The 25,392-nt window shown below is 33.7% G+C and overlaps 1 protein-coding gene across 4 annotated transcripts; it reads left to right on the forward strand.

Annotated features, from left to right (window-relative positions):
- IRAK4 (interleukin 1 receptor associated kinase 4) lies at nucleotides 1-24,117 on the forward strand. 4 transcript variants are annotated; one of them, XM_081311176.1, is made up of 13 exons: nucleotides 1-108; nucleotides 6,568-6,737; nucleotides 8,822-8,967; nucleotides 9,748-9,930; nucleotides 10,567-10,727; nucleotides 11,580-11,644; nucleotides 14,235-14,349; nucleotides 14,754-14,863; nucleotides 19,315-19,498; nucleotides 20,532-20,594; nucleotides 23,694-23,852; nucleotides 23,982-24,044; nucleotides 24,085-24,117. In XM_081311176.1, the coding sequence occupies exons 2-12, from the start codon at nucleotides 6,577-6,579 to the stop codon at nucleotides 24,015-24,017; spliced, it is 1,383 nt and encodes a 460-aa protein (XP_081167302.1). In that variant the 5' UTR covers nucleotides 1-108; nucleotides 6,568-6,576; the 3' UTR covers nucleotides 24,018-24,044; nucleotides 24,085-24,117. The 4 variants fall into 4 exon arrangements, 3 of the variants coding, with proteins under 3 accessions (XP_081167302.1, XP_081167304.1, XP_081167303.1); XR_014024172.1 differs by lacking the exon at nucleotides 20,532-20,594 and having other exon boundaries at nucleotides 23,698-23,852; nucleotides 23,982-24,117; XM_081311178.1 differs by lacking the exons at nucleotides 1-108; nucleotides 8,822-8,967 and having other exon boundaries at nucleotides 6,599-6,737.
- Nucleotides 24,118-25,392: the final 1,275 nt, after the last annotated feature.

Consider the following 25,392-nt stretch of genomic DNA (forward strand, 5'->3'; position numbering starts at 1 on the left):
CTTCAGAATGGCACCTCCCCTCTCCAGCGCTTCCGGGTGCGCTGACGTTCCGCTGCTAGCTCGGCCTGGTGGTGTCCGGTCAGTGCCTCCCACCTGACTCCCCGGCAGGTAAGGGATTTCCGGCCTGTGCATCTCCTTCTCGGAAGGTTGTGGGAGTCGAGCCTCATTCTCTTTGCTCAGGGTTGTCGCGGGTCCGCCGCAGAACGCAAATCGCCTTACCATCAAAGTCAGAAAAGTTAGGAAGTAGGCTGCATGGACAGAGCTTGGTGGGTCCCTGGGGATCCAGAAGTTGGTCAAACCAGAGCACGAACCTGTGTCGTGGAGGGGCGTCACCCAGCCATTGGTAGGCTCAGACACTCTCTGTTTCTTGGCTCCCAGGGTGTGTGTCCCTGAGCCTTTTTCCTCAGAACCAGGAAGTCAAGTCAGCACTCAACGGAGATGCTTGTGGCGGGGAAAAGTTTCTCCGGCTTTCAAGATTCCAATTAGAAAGTGGAGAGGCATTGTAGGATCAGATAAGTACATTACCAGATTTGGAACGTACGTGACGACTTGGAAGCAAAAGACACAAAAGGATAAAAAGCAAACCCTGAGAAAATACTTTTAGCCACTGAGAATGGAAACTAGCGCTATTAGTACCTCAAAAACCTGCCTGCCCCAAGCGCCTTAAAAGCACAGGATATTAAAATCTGTCGTTTTCCCTTTCTGGTAGTGATCCTGTAGATGTCTGTTGGAAAATTCAGATTTCTTTTATTCTCCTGTTTTCATACTAAACATTCATGGGAAGTTTGATTTCTATTTGTCCGAACTGACCTCCTGATCTTCCAGAACAAACTTACTCCTTCCACAGTCTTCCTGTCAGTATATGTCAGGAAATGTGTTCGAGTCCAAAGACCTTGGTGCTATCTTCTGCCTCCCCTCATCAGCACACAAGATTCTATTGGCTCTACCTCAGAATATACCCAGCATCCTGGATCTTCTGCAGCTTCTCTGCTGTATCCACTAATCCAAGCTGCCAGCATTTCCCATCAGATTGTTGGTACACTCTCCTAATTTGTCTTTTCCTGCTTCTGTGTCCTTACTTCAACATACTATAGAATTCATTCGTTTGCTTATTCCGTGACTTCTTTATTAGAATGTAAGTTCCAGCAGTTAATTCTCCCCCCCCACCCAATTGTCCTAAAGCTCTATTTCCAGGAGCCTTCCAGCACAAAGAGACACTCTGTAAATATTTGATGAATGAATGACATTATATAATTTTTAAATACCCCAAACATTTTAAATTACTTACCATTAAGTTAAGTCATTTTTTTAAAAAAGGTACATGCTTATTTATGATATGCCAGCACATATCCCAGTTTGAAAAAGGCTACCCTGTAGAATTTTGTAGGAAGTTATCATCAGTTTTTGTATTTGGTGATGATATTGAGGTGTTCAAAAATAAACATTAATGACTATCTGGCATATTTTGCTAAGAACATATGAAAGCAAATAATGTATTTTAGAAGGGTTACAAATATGTTAAAAAGTACTGTGCTTGATTAAATAAGACTGCCAGCATCTGAAAAACTCAGCTATATTCTCATATCTATTGTTTGTACCCAACCAGTAACCCTTCAACACTACTCTAAATATTGAGGTTACATATATTTCTATGCATTACTTTTAAAAACAATGTTATGTAATAAATTCTGTCAAAAAATAATTGTTCCCACACCCATGCAAATCCAAAGTCCATCATTCTCCAACCCCTATACATTCCCCTCCTTTTATCACAGTCTTAAACTATATTAATTCATTTGACAAAAATGTTTTGAAGTCTCTTGGGGCATACTATGGGCATATGAACAGAAACATATTTGGATTCCACAAGCAGACATCGATTTTAATATATTGCCACCTCATCTAGTATACTTGTCCTCATTGTCTTATTTGAAAATATGAATGGTTTGTCTTCACCATAGAAATTAGTGATATGAGAAAATAATCATAAGGATACTTATAGATCCAGCACCACTTCTATTTATGCAGAGTATACCAAAGTACATTTTAAGGAGTTTAAAAAAGATGATACTTTCTAGTTTTTCTATACAGTTTATTTTCATTATTGAAAAGCCATAAAAGCAAAATTAAAATCACCATAAAAATAATCATCAAGAGATAATCACTGTTAATATTTTGGTTTATATTCTTCCAAATATGTGGTTGGGGGTGGTATGAAAATATAAGGTAAAATTTTAAATTCTGGAATTTAGAACTTTTGGGCATACATCTATGGAGGAGATGTTGAAAGGCCTTCCTTTTCCTTATGTCCCTACACTATCATCTCAGCCAGAAATCTGGGTGCAGGAGAGCTACAAAATTTATTTCTGACCATGATATAGCCTGTTTTTGTTCTCAATTCCCTGCATTTTAGCTGTAGTTTTTAGAATTATTGAGCATTTGTACCTTTCTAGTTTTGTCAATCATGTATTTCTTATAGTTTAGAGAAATCTGGATAAATAAGGGAAAATAACTTAAAGGAGTCAACTGCATAATCTATACGTAGACAGGATTTCTTAATTTAAAAATATCAGCCTTTCATTTAAGACAAATGTTTTCTGTAGCTGCTGAAGTAAATTTGGTTGAATTGCTACCCAGGAGAATACACAAGCAGGGAAGACAGAAACACAATAAAATATAATAATTGTTGTAATAGAAGAATGATCAGGTGACATTTTGGAGCAAAAGAGTTTTTGATTGTCAGGAAAAGCCAATACTACCTTCTGAGTTGGACTCAGAGGAGTAGCTGGCTCTTAAGGTGCTTGAGCTTTTACTTAGCCCTAGATGACTTTGTGTCCTACTTCATAGAGGAAATGACATTGTGTGGGAACTCTCCCTCTATGCTTCTTTTTAGATTCAGAGGAAGAGATTTCCTTCTGCTCAGCACTGACCTTTTCACTATCTCATTTGTATCAACAACCAGCTTAAGCCTTAAACTCTTAACCAGCAGCTCTAAAAAATGTGATCAGGGGTCCTGAAATTCTTTCATAAAGTCTGTAAGGTCCAAATCACATTGGATAAAAGATTCATTGAGTGCAGTGGATTTTAATGTGCAGTGTTCATTGATACAATTTTAGATTCCATATTTCAGCTTCTTTTCCTTCTTCAACTCCCTTCCCCTGTTCCTCTCCTCTTCATAGATGGACATCTTGGAAAATCTATTTTTAACCACTCATTCACTGTTCACTATAACTGTTCTTAAGTCACCACTATCCTTCAGGTTTCCAAATTTTACATACCAATCAGTATTTATTTGACCTCTCTAGATTTCTAGAATGGGGACCAACCAGTCCCCATTCTATAAATCTAATATGGTACTGTCCTGATTTTCTTTATGCCTCTATGACTTATCAAGTACTTTTTAAATTGCTTCTTTTACTTCATTCCTTCTCATTCTATATGTCACTAATAGGCAAATTTATTTTTAACTTGTTTCCTCAACTGTATATGCAAATATGCTCTTAATTCATATTTTTTTTAAAAAATTAGATGTTGATGAATCTTTTTATTTTATTCATTTATTTATATGCAGTGCTCAGAATTGAACCCAGTGCCTCACACATGCTAGGCAAGCGCTCTACCCCTGAGTCACACCCCAGCCCCTCAATCCATAAATGAGAATACATAAGTGAACATTCTGTGCTGAAACCTCTCTGCTAAGCTTTAGACATGCATATAGCTACTTGATGCCACCTTTCCTAGATGGTGGGAGAAATAGGTATTTCATAAAATCTAGGCATCCTCTCACTCTTCCTTTCTTTTAGTCTCTGATCTCTTATGAATTTTTTTTCTTTCCTTCTTTCCTTTTTTTATGGTATGGGGGATTGAACCCAGAACTACTTAACCACTGAACCACATCCCTCGACCATTTATTTATTTATTTAAATTTTGAGACAGTGTCTCTCTAAGTTACTTAGAGCCTTGCTAAAATGTATAGTTTTTTCAGGCTTTCATTTCTGCTCATCTAGATTATTGCAGATGTTTTCAAACTGGTCTCCTTGCCTTGATATGGTCTCTTGACCTTGACTGATTTCTTTAATTTTTTATCCAGAGGAATCCACTTAACAAAGATCATACAATACCCCCTTCTTAAAAATCATGAAGTTGCTCCTCTGAAACTTTTAATACTAATTTAAACTCCTTGTCTTAGCCTACAGAGCACGTAATGATTTGGCCCTCCTGTTTCTCCAACTTCATCTCTCTTAACTATAGCACATACACCTTGTGGTCCAGCTATAATAGATATTATTTGAGCCTAACCCATGTTTTCTCATCTTTTTTTCAGGCTGTTCCTTCTAAACAGAATTTCCTGGGTTTATCATTCCCTTTCACTCATCCTTCTAACCTCTAACTCAACCAAATATATCATAATATATGCCACCCAACCAAATATGTCCTAATATACCTAATTTTGACTGTCTCTGCTTGATGCTCCTTCTTTAAGCCACATAACACTCTAAACATACCTCTTTGTTTATCATTGATTTTAATTGTATTCTCTGCTAGACTGAGCAACTTGAGAACAAAGATTTTCTCTTTGGGCTACTATCACTTAGTATAAAACCTGATGCATATGTTTGCTGAATGTATAAATGGAAAGGAATGGTCCCTCTAGAAATGAGAGTGATATGAACAATGCATCAATTATAAAAGCAGGATTATATGGCATGAATTTTGGAGTCAAGAGTTCCAAATGAGTTCAAGTTCCTGATCTTTCAGTTACTACTGTGCAGTATAAAAGTGGCAAATTGTCTTAGTTACTGAAAGGATGAAATGAAATACATAATTCACTTAGTAAGGTACTGGGCAATAATTTGTTCATTCCTAAAATAAGCACAGAACACCAGTATCTACAATGTGCAAGTCTCTGGGTATATATTAATTCATAAAATCAGTATGGTCCCTGAACTCATGAAGTAACAACTAAAATGTGTAGTGATGAAAGATAACTAGGTAGAGAACAGGTAAACCTATTTAGATATGGTGGTCAAGGGAAGACAAAGAGAAGAAATGAATATATTGACCTAGAAGCTTATGATACAGAGACTTTGCTTTTTACATTTTTATAATTTTTTAATTTTTTACCCTATGAATGTATTCTTTACTCTAGAAATACGTTGTTTTGTATTTTCAAGAAAAAATATAGGGAAGCAAAAATAATTGACAGAAAAAATATCTGTCTTGAGTCATTGGAAGGAAAGATCACCATCTACTGAGAATGGGGCATGAAAAAAGTTAAAGCTACGTAGAGAGGTAAAAGTATGAAATAGTCACTAAGGACAATGACATAAGAGAAGTAAAAAATAATAGCATTGAATGCCCAGTTGAAAAGGGGTTGTCACAAACTGGTGTTCACACCAGTCTGTTCCATTATCTAGTTCTTTACAGCTGTATTCTACAGGTCTGGTAAACAAGTAAACTTGTGAGACTTATCCCTGGCTTCTGATCTCCAGAGTAAAGTTATAGAAAAAAAGGGAGATTGAGGAAATAAAGGTTCTGTTTAGAGAGATGTTGAAATGGCAAACCACATATTTTGGCTTAGTAGGGAATGAATTGTGGTGAGGCAGCAGGGACTCAAAGTATGTAGGGGATCAGGTGTGGTAGGGCTGGCCTACAAGCCCAGCCACTGAGTAAGTTGAGGTAGGAGGATCACAATTCAGAGGCAAGTGTCAGAAACTTAGGGATACCCTGTCTCAAAATGAAAAAATGAAAAGAACCAGGGATGGAGATAAGTGGTAAAGTGCCACTGGATTTAATCTCCAATACCAGGAGTCCAGGAGGTGAGGCTGGCAGGAGTTAAGGGGTCAAGGAAGAGCATGCTAACAAAGTATGTGAATGGACCATATCTTCTGTGTATGTGTTTGTGTATATGTGGTACTGGGGATTGAACCCAGGGCTACTCTACCACTGAGCTACATCCCCAACCTTTTTAATCTTTTTATTTAAGACAGGGTCTCACTAAGTTGCCAAGCCTGCCTTTAATTTGTGCTCCTCTTACTTCAGCCTCCTGTGCCACTGGGATTATAGGCAAGTGCCACCACAACCATCTGGGCCATATATCTTTTAATGCTATTAAATTAGTTCAGTATATTTACTTTTCACTTTTACCAAAGAATATTGCATAGATTTTAATAGTTAAGTATTGATAGAAAAAATGTATTTTAAATGGAAAGATAAATAGATTTGATTCCCAAACATACTCGCATAATTTTTTCAGGTAAAGTTAAAATTTTTGCTACATTGTATTAATTTTACTTGGCAAATATCAGTGTCAGGAAAAAATTCCTCCTATTTTTATTGATATTTATAGGTGGAAAAATAAAGCAAAACCAGAGGACAACTTGAAAAATGCATTTTAATTTGGATTTCTTCTTAGGACATCAACTAGTTGACTTTGGAGTGTTGCTTTGTTGTGTTATAATCAGTTGCCAACATTTCGTGCAGTATAGCAAAGTATGATATATGAGCTCACAGATGTCACCTCCAAAACTACTGTAAAATTTTAATGAGAATTTTTTCATATTTCAGGAATAGAAGATGAACAAACCCATAACACCATCAACATATGTGCGTTGCCTCAATGCTGGCCTAATTAGAAAGTTGTCAGATTTTATTGATCCTCAAGAAGGATGGAAGAAATTAGCTATAGCTATTAAAAAACCATCTGGTGATGATAGATACAATCAGTTTCACATAAGGTAACGTAAAATTCTTTTTCTTTTGAAATTTTTACATTAGTAGGTAAAAATACCTACTAATTGCTTGTTCTCCTGCTATCCCTTCCCTTTAATTTTTTTGACTCATTGAATTTAGAAAGTGAACCTCTCTACTGTGGGTAATAAGTCACCCCTTCTTGTTTTCTTCTTTTCTTTTTGCAATATTTGCTTCATTTTCAACTTGTCAGCTAGACTAATATTATAATCTTGAAAATAAGTTTTTGATTTAAAGAGTCTCACCTTTGCTCTAGTTCTCTGTCACTCTGTTTTACACTTTGAATTTTCAGATTGAAGGAACATAAGACTATTGTAAAAATCTAGTAAAATTCTGGAGTTTAAACTTCTAAGTGTGTGAATCTCTAGGCACCCTTACCAATGTATTTTGGCAGTTTTTCAAATTGATTTTAAAACTGTTAATTTGTAAGTGTTCATATCTACAAATGTAATTCTTAGATCATACCCAGAATTTTTCAACACTAGCTTCACATGATTTCCATTCTTTGTTTCTACTCATTTTTTTCTTAGTGTAAAATATGTTTTATTTTTGTCAGTCACTACAATTAAGACCTATGTCAAAATCTGTCTTTGAAAGCAAGAGAAAAGGAAATTTATTTTTGGTATTCAACAATCACCTGGCAAAGAATCTAAAGCCTTGACACCTGCATTAGTCCTTCCAGGAAATATTTGCTGATATGAAGGCTTAAACATCTTAAATTACTTGTGAAAGCATCAAGTTTAAAAATTGAAAGCTACTTTTTAAAGATAGTTTGTTGATATTACTATTTTAAACTTGATAGTTGTAGGAGGCAGGTAGGAAGAAAGCTCTTCTTTACAGAATAATGCCAGGAAATAATGATTAAAATAATGATAAAATCAGAAAGTTACAAATTTATAACCGCTAATGATAATTGGTTCATCATTGAACTTAAAAGCATAAGATAAAGGTTGTTGATGAACAGATGTACAAGATTTCCACATATTACTCTCAAGTTACTTAATTAAGAAGGGAAAAGTTACTTTTATCATAAAGAAACCTTCCTTAAACAAGTGATCAACAGTAATGACACAAAATGGCATTTTTTTTAACCTCTGAATATGACACAGTGAGAAGGGTACATTGTCACCTACGTAGTGATCTTACCAAAAATTTTAACCTGAATTTAATCGTGAGAAAGTAGTAAGGTAAATATAGGTTGTGAAATATTATGCAAGACATCTGTTTTACACTTCAAACACTGTCACACTCACAGACATTGAAAAACAGTATGTTCAAGAACCCAGATGTAGCAAAATGTTAGCAGTTGGTGAATCTAGAAGAAGGGTAGGTAAATGGTTGGTCATTGCATTATTCTTTCAACTTTTCTGTAGGTTTGAAATTTTCCAAATAAAATAGTTGGAGGAAAAACAGAGAAAGCTATATTGATTAAATTTTTAAATGTTACTTCATGAAACTAATTTTTAATTTTAAAGTGCTGAACAAAAAAGGCTCTGTTTTCTTTCAATTTAGTTAAATAATAAGTATAGTTAAAATCAAAGGAGTAATTTCCTGAATGTGTACATATTCTATTTGTTTAATTAAGAATGTGGATTTTTTTTAAATTAAATAAATAAAAATTAATTTAGTTAATAAGTCATGAAGGAAGTAATATAGCTTAGTATGTTGAAAGTACATCCTTATGTGAAGAGAAATCTGAATTTGGATCTCATCTTGGATGTTTCTTATTGGCTGTGTGACCCTGGGCTGGTTACTCTACCTGTCCAACTTTGGATTTCTCATTAGTAAATTAAAATGGTAATCATAATATCCTTAAACAAGTTCATGCATTTGCATCCTGTAGCCCACTAAGTAATCAGTAAATGTTAACTTTTATTATCATTATCTTCAGCATCTTTTCTCCTGCCTCTCCTTCCTGGCTTGTGGTAATTTTTGCTTGTTCTCCTGCTATCCCTTCTATTTAATTTTATAGGAGGTTCTGTAAGCAAAACAAGGAGAAAGGAGGCTAATTCCTGTTTTCGTATGAACTCAAATTATATCCTAATTTGTTTCTTTGTTACTTGCTTTTAAGGAGATTTGAAGCATTACTTCAAACTGGAAAAAGTCCCACTTGTGAATTATTGTTTGACTGGGGTACCACAAATTGCACAGTTGGTGATCTTGTGGATCTTTTGATCCAAAATGAGTTTTTTGCTCCTGCAAGTCTTTTGCTTCCAGGTAAACTGAGTGTGACCAGGGTATCAAAATTAGGGTAGAAAGACAAATGGCAGAAATGGAAACATTTCTACTTACTCTTACTTTCTTTCTCATATTAAATGAACCTTACACTTAAGAATTCCTTTCATTCTTTCAGCTCTCCCATACTCTTTAACAAGCAAACACAGGACACTTCAGACTGCTGCTAAAGTGAGTCTGATCTCTACCATTAAAATTAGATAATTCTGGGCCATCGGGAAGTTCAGAACTTGTGTAGGCTGTAGGAAATTGTTCTTTTGAACTCTTGCTTTTTCCACCTTCAAATTCCACTTTGATGACATTCTATCATCATGATTTCCCCACACTGCATTGTAGTATGTTAATGTCTAGTTATCTTCCTTATAACCTTAATTTTCTCCCTTTGACGCCCTTTATACCAGTGGTTCTCAATCTTTATTGTGCATAAGAATCAATTGGGGTTCTTGTTGAACAAGGAGGTCTTTTCCAGACCTACTTAGTCAGAAATTCTGGAGTTAGATTCAAGGTCTATGTTCTTAAACAAATACTTCAGTGTTTCTGGTGCAGGTGGCACATGAGCCACATTTTGTAAACACTGCCTTACTGTACCAATCTTTATTGTGACTGACAAGTTCTTACTAGGTAGCTTCCTATGTATGCTGTCAAAATATAGTGCCAACCTCTGAAAATTCAAATGTTATTAATTAAACTGAGTTCCTAATTGAACTTTTTTACAAACACTTTCTTATGGAAGGAAGACTTGTTTCTTATTCTGTTTTGCAGATGCTGTTCCCAAAACTGTTCATGCTGTACCTTGTATAGAAGCTACAACAGTTCAGCAGAAACAGATGCCTTTCTATGAAAAAGACAGGACATCTGTGATACCTGTGCAGAATCTTGAACAAAATCATGTGCTACCTGACTCTTCAAGTCCAGAAAATAAAAGTTTAGAATTTAGTGATACACGTAAGTAACATTTTCAGTGCTCTCTTTACTAGTAACTTTGTCATGATGACAATCACTGTTTTAAAATAAATTTCTCCTTCTTTCATTTGTTTAGCAGTCAAAGGCATACTGGCAATAGCTCTTGCATGATTTTTTCCCCTCTTCATTTATTATGTACTATCTTCATTGCATTAACAAGTTTCAGTGATTAGAGGTAAAGATATGCAATAAACAAAAACAAAAAGACAACATAGAAAGTGGTAGGCTGGGTATATAGCTCAAAAGTAGAGTGCTTGACTAGCATGCATCTGGGTTTGAGAACCAGTACCACAAAAACAAAACAAAACAAAACATAGAAACTAGGGAAAAATAAGTAAATATTTCCATATAACTTGCAAGCAACATTTTTTTAAAGAAATTATGTGACTTCACTTTGGGTAGTAATTAGAATGTTTGGTTGGTAAGATCACTAAGCATAATTTTCATAATAAAGTTTAAAATTTGTGTTTTAAACATGGTTTTACCCCGTCCCATCTGTCCTGTCTTTTCTTTTGTATTTGCATATGTAGGAAATATTAAGTTGAAAAAACATCAAAATTATTAAAACTAATTTCCTTTTTATTTAGTCACTTTTTCCTTATTTTATTGGCATTTTAGGTTTTCATAGTTTTTCATTTTATGAATTGAAGAATGTCACAAATAATTTTGATGAACAGCCCATTTCTGTTGGTGGCAATAAAATGGGAGAGGGAGGATTTGGAGTTGTATATAAAGGCTATGTGAACAACACAGCAGTGGCAGTGAAGAAGCTGGCAGCTGTAAGTAATGTTTTTAGGAGGAAAAGAATGAAAGGAATAGTTGCTTCCTAGTATGTGATATAACAAGCTTTACGTTAATCTTTAGGAAATATGTTATTTCACCATATATTTTCTTCTAATAAATGCCTTCCTAAAGCTGGTAGTCCTTAACATTTAAAATTCAATTGAGAGGTATGGACCCCATCCCTAGAAAAAAATATTTAGCACACATGCATGTGATCATACATACAATTTTGAGAGATTTGCAAAATAAAGTTGAGAAATACTGTGTCACATAGTACCTCATGAGTAATCAAAATAAAAATGATACTAAGAAAATTTATATATGTATATATTTTGTATTACTTTTCTTGTTTAAAAATATAGTTTAGAAAATATATATCAAGACTATAAATCTTCTTGTCTGTATCCTTTGTTCCCATTTCTATTTACATATTCACCCCTTACTTTTTGATTTGTTATACTCTAAATCTGTTGTTATATCCTAAAAATATTAATAGATCGCATATATATGCATTGTCATTCTTTCTCATATATGTTTCAAATATTTTATTTTCTTTTTGCATTCAAATTTGCTGGTTTTCTGTTACTTCAAAATTTCTATGCAGTGAAGTCTCATTCTATTTTGTTTCCACAGTAACTTAGAGAGGCTCATAATTTTTTTCTGTTCTCTGATAAGTCATGGACCTTGAGCAAAACACTAAAATTTCTATATATCAGTTGTTCTATAAATAAGGAAAGTAGTACCTTATTGTTTTAAAGAAAGCAGATCAGCCAGCTATTTCTTGAGCTGCTTCAGCTTTAGAAGCCATAGGTAATGATACTGTATTAAACTGCATATTATTTTTTCAGATGGTAGACATTAGTACTGAAGAATTGAAAAAACAATTTGATCAAGAAATAAAAGTAATGGCAAAGTAAGTATTACTTGGCAGTGTGATAGAGGGGGAAAGAACCAGTTAAGGTACAAGGAACCTGGTTTCTTTACCAAAGTGTACCATGAGCTATGGATATTTCCAAATGCAGTTACATAAAATCAAAGTAAAGGGTTTAGATAAGTACTATTGGCTCAGTTTAATGACTGCATTTCATATGCTTGTAGATTAAACAGGAGTTAGTTTTAAATCATAAGGAAGTTACATGGAATTTCAGTTTTCTATTATTATGTTTTCTGCCCCCAAAATTCATGAAAGATCAATTGTAGTGATACTTTTAAAAAAACTTTACAGAATAATAGACCCTTAGATAACAATCATAAAATAACTAGGGAAGCATTACATGCAAAGATATTTAGAATACTTTGACCTAGAATGCTGGGAAATTGTTGACATCATCAAGAAAGGTAGGAGAAACAAATCAGAAATGTATTTAGTACTTATACTGATTGACATTTGAGTGTATACAATATGCTGGGCACTGTGTTACATATTTTATTTATATTGACTCATTTAATTCTCGGGACAACTCTTACAACCTCCCTTTAAAACAAAGAAAGATTTAGAAGTGTTAAATAACTTGCCCAAGGTCCCATAGACAGTAAATGTTAAAAGATAGGATTCAAATCCAGATCTGATTCCAGAGCCTGAGCTCTGGATTTGGATCTGAATGGGATTTACCAAATTATATCCCCGAGGCCCATTGCTATAAATTACCAATTCTATTTGGTTAATCTCAAGAAATATTTAATAAACTGAAATTGATTCAGGTATAGTAAAAATAATGCACACTGAAAAAAAGAAAATTTGTTCTCTCTACTCATATCTCCAGTTCTCCAGTTGTAAAAGTAATTTGTTCAAAGTAGATAAAATATAGAAAAATGTTTTTTTAAATAATAAAAACCAACTCTTAAATATATAACTCAGAGGTAACCATTGCAAATATTCTGATATACTTGCTTCATGATGTTGGTAGCATTTTTACCATGTCATTAAAAATAAATTTTTTAAAAATTAAATTATGTGTAACATTCTGTTATTTATAAAGACCATATCTTACTTAACCATTATTCTACTAGATTTTTTTTCTAATTTTCAGTATTACAAATCAAAGATCCTTTAAGGATCACAAGATCTTTAAATGTTTAAATATATTTTGGCTTATTTCATCAGGATAAATTCCTAAAAGACTTACCAGGTCAGATTACATTAACTTTCTAAAGACTTTCCAAATACATGTTCAAATGACATTTTATAGATAAGTAATGGTAATTTATTTAATTTTTCTGATGATAGGGATTGAACTCAGAGTCTCACTCATGCTAACCACATGCTCCACCACTGAGCTATACCCTCTACCTCAAGTTGTGATCATTTTACTTCTACTAGCAGTGTATTATAATTTAAATATCACTGCTACCTAATCACCATTGCCTATTATTTTTTTTTGATATGTGCCAATCTCTGATCCTTACTAGTAAAATGACATTGACCAAGTTTCTTTACTCTCTGTCCATTAGTTTTCTAATCTGTAAAATTGGATAATATTACCCTGTTGTGAAGATTAAATAAAACAAAGCAAGTGAATCATCACAATACCTTAAGGATAGTATAAATTCAGTAAATGTTAACTACTAATATTTAAAATGTGCCAGTTTGGTGGAAAATGAAACAATTATTGTTTTAATAAATGAAGGTAGAGATAATTTATTTGCTATAAGGAAATGTTAGAAGTATCAAGCATTTTGAATGAACAAAGTGAGTAAACACTTGGAAGGAGTACTTATGTGCCAGGTATGTTTCTAGGCTCTTGCATACTTATTCATTTAATTATAAGTATTCATATTACCAATTAGCTACTATTTTCTGCATTTAGCAAATAAAGGAGCTGAGTCTCAGTGAGGTTGTTGACCTGCTACAGGTCACATATCTAAGAAGTAGCAGAGCTAGATTTTCAACTTGACTTTGAACTCAGCTCTGTTTTTTCTAAGCTGAACCACAGATCTATGAAGTTGTGTTATACTGTAACTTCAGTTTTATTACCCTCAGTATGTGTGTGTGTGTGTGTGTGTGTGTGTGTGTGTGTGTGTATATATAAACAGACAATCAGATGTGATGAAAGATCAGACATGTATAATTTAGATGTGATTAAAGATCTGGCCTATAAATCAGTGCTTTAGTGTGTGATAAAATATTTTGGTATGTTAGAGAATTCTTGAGAGTATTATAAAAGTTTGAGCAGACTTCTTAAAATCTTCTTTATGCTATTGAAAATTGTACTAAACAAATACAGGCATCAGCCTAATCTTTAACCAAGTTATGACAAGTTCTAATGAGCCAAATTATTGAATTTTCACTATAAAATAGAAAGAGGTTTTGCTTCTAACATTGATCAGTATTTCAGAAGAGAGAACCATTAACAGAAAATTATGGTTATATAATTAAGACATAGATATATAATATATTTGATATATAACATACTATTTTCTTGATCTTTTTTCTGTTGAAACACTAAATTGAATATTTACAAATAGATATTATAATGATCTACATGGAAAATTTTTTGTCATAGGTGTCAACATGAAAATTTGGTAGAACTACTTGGTTTCTCAAGTGATGGCGATGATCTCTGCTTAGTATACGTTTACATGCCCAACGGTTCATTGCTAGACAGACTGTGTTGCTTGGTAAGATATTTTGTTCATCATATCATTTGGCTTTCTGTTTCTGTGTTGGAATATTAATATTTACTTTGTACAGGATCATTTAAATTACACTAATCTTAATTTTTTTTGCTCTATAAAAGCTTTCTAGTTGATTTGTAAACAAGTAGGATTGCCAGTCTGTTAGGTGATCACCTAAAATTACTAGTCAAGGTTAGATGTTGAAATGCTCTTATATATTTTTATCTTCAAATAAGAAATGCTAACCTCCATTTGATCTTATTTAGACATATTTTAATAACTTAAAAAATTATAGACCTATATTCTTAGTGATAGCATTTTTCAGTTATTGCCTAGAAAAAAATATTGAGTTACATATTTTCTATAGATTTTTTTTTCTTTTTTTAATTGGTTTGTTTCTTCATAAGGATGGTACTCCACCACTTTCTTGGCACACAAGATGCAGGATTACTCAGGGTGCAGCTAATGGAATCAGTTTTTTACATGAAAACCATCATATTCATAGAGATATTAAAAGGTAAATGCAGCTGTGAAAAGTTTTTGGAAAGCCGTCTTTAATTTGTTGTCACTGTGTTTATTCACTATTCACATGCATGTCTTAACCTGAAGCAACTGGATACATTCTCCATAAGTCCATGAAAGCTCTTCTCACTGAGGACATCTGTAATCTGCTTTATTTCAAATCCAATGACCTATTTCTAGTACTCATCCTACTTGACTTTTTTCCCTTTATTTGTTGACATTATGTTATTCTGTTCTTCTTGAGCTCTTTTGCCTTGTGGAAAATAGTTTCTTTGTTAGTTTCTGGATTATTACTCTTTTCTGAATCACCTTCATCCTCCGTGAGTACTTTTTCAGTTCTCTTTCTTCTTAAGTATTATGTCAGCTTTGTATCATTGTGACAAAATACTTAACATGAACAACTAGAAAAGGAAAGATGTATTTTGGCTTACTGTTTCAGAGGTTTCAGTCCATGATCGGCTGGCTCTGTTGCTTTGGGCCTGAGGCATGGCAGAACAAAACTGCTCACCTTATGGCAGCAGAAAGCAGAGAGAGGGACTAAGGAAGGAGTCAGAAGAAATACCCTTGCAAGGCATACCCCAGTAACCTACTTCTTCCAACTAGGTCCTACCTCCCAGTAATGCCATTATCTACAAATCCCTCAATAGATCAGTCAGTTGATGAGGTCAGAGTACTCCTGAGGATCCCAAAATCCCCACCTCTAAACGTTTCTTTATTGGGGACCAAGCCTGCAACACATGATATATTTCATATCTAAACCATCACATGTATTTATATTTCTGTAGTTCAATATTAACCTGCTATATACTAAGTACTGTAGATGATGTAATTTAGCAAAAGTGGCATATGTAGAGCTTGACATCAATTGAATAATCACAAAATAATAATAGAATCATAGTATTTAGTATAGGTTCAGTGTGTATGAGTATGTATATGTGAAATATATTATCTCCATCCAAAGAATGAGTAGGAAATAAGCAAGAACAGTTTGAAGGCAGCTATAGAAGATGGAGAGAACAATCTAGACAGAAAGAACCATGTTTGTAAGCTCAGTAGTGGGAAGGAATATAGGAGTTCAATGAGTTAAGAGGTGAAATAAAGTTTGACTGTTATGTAGAAAGTGAAGGGATGCAAGAGTTGAAATAAAATTAAATAGATAGGGAGTTAAGACCTATAGGGCCTGATAGACCAAGGTAAGGTTTTATATGTGATTAAATCTTAAATGTAATTAGATGTTATTAAAATTATAGTAAGGCAGTGACATAATATGTAAGTTTTACAAGATCATTGTGACTCTGGTATGGAGAACAGTTTGTAAGAAGGGGTGATTAGTAAGCTACCATACAAGTCTTGGTCATGGCAGTTAATTTGAAGAGAAGTGAACAAATTGGAGAGATTAAGATGGCATGCTTTGCTGATATCTTGGCAGTGAAGGAGGGAAAATATCAGGAATAACTCTTGGAATTATGACATCCAGAATTGTACTCTGGAATCACTGTGGCATGATTTACTTATATAGAAAGAGGTCTCTGTTGGAGTGGTGTTGGGGAAAGTGAAAATATAAATTCTCTTTTGTACATGTTGTGTTTAAGGTTCTTTTAAGATAAAGAAGTGGAGCTGGGTGCAGTGGTGTATGCTTGTAATCACAGCTACTGGGGAGGCTGAGGTAGGAGGATTGCAAGTTTAAGACAGCCTGGCAGTTTACTTTAAGGGCAGCCTAGGTGACTCTCAAGTCAATATCATCAGCTTCTAATACTGTATTTTTCAATGTGCCTGTACTAAAAATCCTTGCCTGAGTATCCCACTGGAGCCTCTAAGTCACTATCTTAGAAATCAAACCATCCCTTCAACCAAACATCTTTTTCTTGTATTATCATGACCTGCATGACATTTACTCAGTTTACCTAAACTCAAGATGATGAGGTGATTAAAAATAAGAAATATAAGAAATAAAGACAAAAAACTCAATTAGTAGATTAATAGTGGGGCTCTGTGGGTGAATCAGCCCTGGTGGGGTCTGATCTCTAACAAAAAGGAGAGATCCATGTGCTTTATTTTATATGCAAACACATCAAAGGGATTTATTATGAGAGAAACTTCTACAAGATAAACCAAAGTAAAGCTGAGGAGAACACAGCATAATTGGTAGCATATCAACTTTTGCAGTACTTCTTCCTCCTCCAGGCACCTGGTGCCTTAATTCAGTTCGAGCACACTGCTGTCTCTTTCACCTCCAGGCAGCTTTTTGAATCTAGAGCTGTATGAACCAGTAAATTCTGTGGAAGACAGAATTTTTTTGCCCCTGCTATCACGAGCAAGTGAGAGATCTCAAAAGAGCAATGCCCCTGCTTTGAGGTGGCTTACACAAACCCATAATTTATCCATAGCTCCCAAAACTGTATTTCCTTTGTAATCAAATGAAGTCACTATTTATTCATTTCCAAAACTTAACACTTTTCAGTCCCTATATCCTATTGTCACAAATTTCTGTGTCTGAAAATGTGCACTTCCTATTTATTCTGCCTCTGTTTAGATCTTTGTTATCTTTTATTGGCTTTATTTCAAACCTTCCTAGTCAATGTAAAACAAGTCTGTACCAGTTCTCACCTGTTCACTACAACACTTCCAGGTTATGGTTCTAAATGATAAATCTGAAATTATCAGTTCCATACTATGTAAACTTTAGATACTATTCAAATTCACTCCATCTTCCATGAACACTAGTTTTTAAATTGATTCTGTATACCATATGCTGTTGTGTTTTCATCACTTTGTATATGTTCATTTCCCTGACATGCCTTTCTTTCCTTCATATAACCATCAACTTCAAATAATCCTCCAAAACAAAGTATAATTTATACCTTCTCTTTGGAATTTTACCCAGTAATTCCTGGCACATGATTGGTTTTCCAGCATTTGGTATCTGATATTCTCATTATGTAATACTGTTTTTTTAAATTTTTTGGTAGCTGTACATAGACAGAATGCCTTTATTTTATTTGTTTATTTTAATGTGGTGCTGAGGATCAAACCCAGTGCCTCACACATGCTAGGCAAGTGCTCTGCTACTGAGCTATAGCCCTAGCCCAGTGTAATACTGTTTTTTTTTTTAATTTTTCATATGCGTTTTCCACAGATAAAGTTCTAAGATTCACCACATATTCATCACCAAGTTTAAATACTATAAAACAAAGTCTTTTCAATAAGGTTTTATTGAATGAAAATATGAATATATAAATGGATGCTTGTCATGAATTCATTAATGTCTTTTATACATAATTTTACCCTTTATAAGATTCCAGATGGTACAAAAATAGTTCAAAGTAATAAATAATTGAGATAACTTTAAAAATTTGTTTTTAAGTGAATTGAGTATTGTTAGAAAAGGAATTAAGAATGGTGTTTTCAATTTATTTTAAAGCTAGACACAGAAAGACAAATACCACATTTTCACTCATTTTTGGAAACTAATAAGTCAATCTCATAGAAGAACAGAATAGAGTAATTGTCACTAGAGACTTGGAAGGGAAGGGGAGAAGGAAGTTCATAGGGCACCAAAAAACAGAGTGGAGGAATAACTTCTGGTTCTTCTATAGCACAGTAGGGTAACTAGAGGTTAAAATAACACTGTGATACATTTTGAAATGACTAGAAGAGTATGAGATTCCCAAAACTTAAAAATGATTAATGTTTAAAGAGATAGGAATGCTTATTACCCTGATTTGATTATTATATATTGTATATATTGAATAATTAATATATCCCACAAAGATGCACAAATACTATTTCTCAATAAAAAAATTAAAATTTTGTTAGAATGGTGCTTTGAAGGCTGGAATATAGCTCAGTGGCAATCACTTGCCTGGTATGTGCAAGTTCCATGGGTTTAATCCCCATAACTACAAAGAAAAAAAAATGGTACTTTGGAAGACTGGGAAGTTACCCTGTGTTATGGTTTCCTCTTCTGAAATTGTTCTTCTCAGGTCTTTTAGTCACAGCAGCAAAAAGCTAACTAAAATTTCCTATAAAAAATTATTTATGGGGCTCGGTTGTGGCTCTGTGATAGAGCCCTTGTCTAGCATGTGTGAGGCACTGGGTTCAGTTCTCAGAACTACATATAAATAAATAAAATAAAGATCCATCAATAACTAAAAATTTTTTAATTATTTGTGAAATATTTATGAAAATATCTCTCACTAGCATGGAAATTTCTATTTCATTTTTATTCTCCTAAATATTTTTCCTCTTTCTATTTGACTGTACTCTGAATCCTAGATATATTTACACAAATTTCATGCTTTTATGATATATCCAATAAAATGGCAAACAATGTAAATATATGTGTATATACATGTGTTCATATATACTTTCATATATCTATCTAAGGAACTATTTGACTTCCTTGGGAAGAAAACATTTTTTTCTCCACATTTTACATTTTTTTAGTGCAAATATCTTACTAGATGAAGACTTTACTGCCAAAATATCAGATTTTGGACTTGCGCGGGCCTCTGAGAAGTTTGCCCAGACAGTCATGACTAGCAGAATTGTGGGCACAACAGCTTATATGGCACCTGAAGCTTTACGAGGAGAAATAACACCCAAATCTGATGTCTACAGCTTTGGTGTGGTAAGTTACATACAATAATCATTCTTCTACAAGTACAAAATTAAGAGAGTATTTTATTTTTATTTTTTTTTTAAAGAGAGAGTGAGAGAGGAGAGAGAGAGAGAGAGAGAGAATTTTTAATATTTATTTTTTAGTTCTCGGCGGACACAACATCCTTGTTGGTATGTGGTGCTGAGGATCGAACCCGGGCCGCACGCATGCCAGGCGAGCGCGCTACCGCTTGAGCCACATCCCCAGCCCAAGAGAGTATTTTAATATACCTATCTTGCTTAGCTTTTGTGTTTAAGATGTTAATCATTTATGTTAACCTTTGATTATATCAGAAAGTTTATGAAAATATCTCCCAATGTATGATATTTTTGAGGTTTTTTTAATTGTTGCAATAAATGATTTTTTGTGAATTGGATGAGCTTAAATTAAATCAATGTATAGAATGAGTCATGTCATACAATATGTTCTTTAGTGTCCATTTTCTTAGCATTTTCTGATCTACTAGTCTGTTCTTAATAGTTACTAAGATTGAGTAAGGAACAGAGTGTGAGTGTTGGAGATATTAAGGGCTTTTTCTTCATCTAATCTTTTTCAAATATATTTCACATATGGAAAGTTGACTTCATTGCACTGTACCATTAACGCATGGGGTTGTAGAATATGTCTAGTGTTTAGAACATAAGATTCTTCTAAGAGCCAGAGAATTGGGATTAGATAATCAAATTTAATTTTCTTTATTCTTGTGAAGAATACCCTGAAAGACTGGAGAAGGATTAGGAATTCCCAGAACACATGTTGATTGGATTGATTCTTTTACAAGTTGACAATAGGAAAGAATTGCTTATGGGGGCATGGTGGGATCCTAGGTGCCCATGAAGGAAGATGATGAGAAATGCCCATGGTTTGTGTTCTTTCTGCTTTAATACCAAAAGCTATACATTTTGTACAGAAAATATTAACCAGATTTCATAATCAAGATTCATATTCCTTCTAGTTTTTATGTTATCCTAAGTGTTATATTAATGGATTTTTTTCTTCATAGGTTTTACTAGAAATAATCACTGGACTTCCAGCTGTGGATGAACACCGTGAACCTCAGTTATTAGTAACTGAAAGATTCAATTTTTTTCTAGTTCTTTTCTCTTTGCATTTATTGTCTAAATATTTACTATGTATGGGTAAATTTGACATCTAGAAACGGAATTTTATTTTACAAGTATTTCTACTGGCAATACATAATGATATATGGAAAGAGCATTAAATATTTCTAATCTCAACTCTGCCATGAAATATTTGTGAAGCCTAGAACGGTCACTTATACATTCTTTGTGAGTGAAATTAGAATATAACTAAATGATTTCTGAGATCTTCTCCAGTTTACCTTAATTTCTTACTTTCCAGGATGGTTACTAACAGTTTTCTAGCTCAGAAAGAAATGACTACATTTAAATTTGTATCAGAATAGGATTGCTTGTAAACATTCTCTATTTATATTATAGAGTATTTATAAAATTTTAGAAAACATTATCTAATTTTATATATTAGACACTTCATTAACAATTTATAAGTAAGTTAGCTGAATGATAAATAAAACTAGAGGAAAATTATGCCCTGCTTTTTTTTCTATGTCACAAGTTTTAAGAATTTTGAAATTTGTATGAAATTAAAGAGTGATGGAAATATCATGTGTAAGTTTTTCTTAAACTTGGATAAATAACCATACTGATTTCATTGGAATTTATGTATCCAAATGAGACAAACCAGTACAATCATATCAGAAATATTCATATACCAGATTATGTAGCTAGAATTGGAATTAGAAAATCAAAGGGATTGATTTATTTGCTCAAGGATCCGGTGCCATACCTTTTTGTGGAAACCATAAGTAAAGTATCTGTATGTTATAATATTTTTTCCATTATAAAAATGTACATCATAAAGCTCTCCATGGAATATTGGTAATGCAATCATGCAGTAATACATGCAATATAATATTTCATATCAGTATATTTATAGATACAATGTTAAAGTTATTGTTTTAGTAACATTTAAATTTTTAAGTGGCACATTAAAAAGTAAAATTTTGTCTTAATCAGAGAAATAAAATTATCTGTTTAATTGGTTATTGGAAGTTGATGGAAAATCCTGGATTGAAGATGCTATTTTTGAGTCATTAATTAAGTCATAGATAAAGCTTTGGGTGTGGATTGAATTATATAAAATATATAGATTAAAAATAGAGGAGGGCAGAGAAAAGAGGTACAGAGGGCAAAAGATGGAACTCAGTGTTTTACTAACTTGCAGCTTAAACTTTTTAGGCAAGGCTTACCTGTCTAAAGGCCTACTTTTTCTATCCTATTACCTAAATCTTTTTCCTCTTCAGAATGTATAAGAGCCTCAAAACTTCAAATTAAGTGAGGATGTAATACAGAAAAGTACAGAATCTCTCTTAGTCACAAGTTTTATACTTCATCATTTAATAGTGAACATCATAAAACTTAAGGGAAGATTATACTTTTTCACCCATTCTTAAGGCTTGAATATGGTATCAACATAAAATAATAAGATTTTAATGCACATATAGCTAAGAGTGTGATGCTTTGTTTGTTTTATTCTTGAGAATTTTAATATTTATTTTTTAGTTTTCGGCAGACACAACATCTTTGTTTGTATGTGGTGCTGAGGATCGAACCCGGGCTGCACGCATGCCAGGCGCTACCACTTGAGCCACATCCCCAGCCCAGAGTGTGATGCTTTAATAAGCCCTTATGTCACTAGAGAAAATTTTCTTATCTTTACATTCTATTTCTTATAAGTAATCTTTTACATCTGTACTAGTTTTCTTAAGCTGCTGTAAAACATACCACAAAGTAGAAGACTTAAAGTGACAGAAATTTATTCTGTCACACTTTTGGAGGCCAAGTGTCTGAAATCAAGGTGTTAGCAAGGCTGTGCTCCCTCTGGAGAGTCCAGGGGAGAATCCTTTCTTCCTCTTCCACCTTCTTTTTCTTGGGGAGGGAGGTTACTGGGGATTGAACTCAGGGACATTCAATCATTGAGCCACATCCCCAGCCCTATTTTGTATTTGATTTCGAGACAGGGACTCACTGAGTTGCTTAGTGCCTCTCCATTGCTGAGGCTCCTCTTTTGCCTTCTGAAGGCATTCCTTGACTTATGTCTCTACCACTCCAGTCTCTGTCTCTGTAATCACATTGTCTTCTCTATATCTTTTTTCCTCATTTTGTTCATATACAGACACTTGTCATTGTATTTAGTGGCCACCTGGAAAATCCAGCATGACCTCCTCTTAAGATATTTAATTATGGGGTGGGGATGTAGCTCAAGCGGTAACACGCTTGCCTGGCATGCACGGGGTGCTGGGTTTGATCCCCAGCACCACATAAAAATAAAATAAAGATGTTGTGTCCACTGAAACTGAAAAATAAGTATTAAAAAATTCTCTCTCTCTCTCTGTCTCTCTCTCTCTCTCTCTCTTAAAAAAAAGATATTTAATTATGTCTACAAAGATGTAGTTTTTCCAGATAAGGTCACATTCACAGGTTCCAGGAATTAGGACATAGACATGTTTTGGGGAGCTACCACTGTACCACCATAATCCTAGACTTCTATCCTCATTCATTATTCTTTCATCCTGGCCTCTCCCTTATGCCCCCTCCTTTTTTTCTCTTTGATGAAACAATCTAAGTACCTATAGAGAAGTTTTTCAAATGCAGGGAGGGGTGTATGTGTCTAGGAGTTGGAATTGCATTAGCAGAAGTACATCATGAGGCAGATAACTCATATTAAATGTTGCTAATGGGAACACATAAGCAATTAGCTCACTTGTAAATGCAAAAATTAGAAGGCAAGAGGTTAAAAGTATTTAGGGGGTTTAAATAAATATTTAATGTTTGTTCTGTGTATCTTCCATTCTTTCTTAAATTTATAAATTTATTTATTTATTTATTTATTTATTTATTTTTGTGGTAGTGAGGATTGAACCCAGTGCCTCAAGCTTGCAAGGCAAGCACTCCACCACTGAGCTACAACCCCAGCCCAGTATCTTTCCTTCTTAAAAGTGCTATAAAAAAAGACAGTGAAAGGATAGTAAAAGCATAGGTTAATTTAAATAATTAAAATTGATATTTAATTTATTTATCTTGTATTTGAAGCTCTTAACAGAATTTTAACACTCATTTTTAAGCTAGATATTAAAGAAGAAATTGAAGATGAAGAAAAGACAATTGAAGATTATATTGATGTAAAGATGAATGATGTCGATTCCACTTCAGTTGAAGCTATGTACTCTATTGCTAGTCAATGTCTTCATGAAAAGAAAAATAAGAGACCAGACATTAAGAAGGTACCAATTTTTTGCACTCATATAAAAAGTAAAGGGAATGAAGGGGATGAGGTTTGTCATTTTTTCCTAAATGTACATTTCAAACCAGCTGTGTAATGTAGTTTTTCATTTGTTCTTTCTTTTTAAAAGGTCCAACAGCTGCTGCAAGAGATGACAACTTCTTAAAACTGTATAGGAAAGGACCCTTGATTTTATATATATATATATATATATATATATATATATATATATATATATATATATATATAAACAATTTTTTAAACTATTTTTTTCTAAATTCTCTTCTTTATCTTTAACAAGACATCATGATGCAATGCAGTGGTTATTAAAGCATACATTGAGCCTCCAATATATAGAACAAATAAAAGTACAGTCACCATATCAACACTTAGCCCTACCCACTTAGTATTAACTTCAGTACACATAATAACCCCTGAAACATCTCCTTTGAACATCACCAAACATGATTAGAAACTTTTTTTTTCCCATCTATAACATGGACTGATATCTCCTGCCTCCCTGGTAGGAGGTCGTGAAAATTAACTGATGCAGAATATGTACAAGCACTGTGTAAATAGTGAGGTAATAATATTTAAAGTTTACAGGTGTGATTATAAAATTTTATTACACTCAAATGTTTATAGGCTCATGTTCATTTTATACTGTTTTCAACAGTCATTCACCACAAATTAAATATTCCCTGATGATGCTGCCCTGATGATGTGGCTGTTATTAGATCATATTACATGGCAAAGTTGAAGGGATTTTGCAGATGCAATTAAGGCCCCTAGTGAGCTAACTATAAGTATTAAAAGGGGTACTGTTTGAAATAGGTCTAAACAAGTCAAGTAAACCCTTCAGGAAGTAAGAGAGATTCTCCTATGGCTCTTGAAGAACTAAGTACCATGTTATGAGAGGGCAACATTTCCAAAACTAAAACATGTGCCTCTAGCACATGAGAGCTATTATTCAGCAGGAAACAAATGGGAACTCAGATGTGCAACCACATGGAACTGAATTCTGCCACAACCTGAAAGAATTTAGAAGAGTACTGCATCTTCAGATGATACCACTGCTCCAGCTGACACCTAGATTTTCACTGTGTGAGACCTCCAGAATGTGGGCCTGAGTTACCTGGACTTTTGACATGTAGAACTGTGAAATAATAAATGGGTTGTGTTAAGCCACTAAGATTGTAGTAATTTATTATGTGCAACAGAAAATGAACACCAAGAGATTCCTATGATTATTTGCCTGTGATGATCCTATCATATTTATAGGTTCTGCACACATTCAACAGTGTGTGAAAATTAGAGAGTATGATTATACCCTAGGGTTGCAGTGTACTGATTTTCACTAGATTCTTTATTTCATCAGGCCCTAGTTTTTTTTTAATTGATTTGTTTTATCATAGTGAGAGATTTCCTATAGTAGTGCTTTTTAAAATGATTTTTAACTATTTCTTCTACATTTAAAATTTGTAGTTTGCTTATGTTATTTGAAAATGTTATGGCTTTGGATGAACAGAAGGAAGGAATTT

Source organism: Spermophilus citellus (genome assembly GCF_964194105.1).
Source record: "Spermophilus citellus genome assembly, chromosome: 10".
Classification (NCBI taxonomy): Eukaryota; Metazoa; Chordata; class Mammalia; order Rodentia; family Sciuridae; genus Spermophilus; species Spermophilus citellus.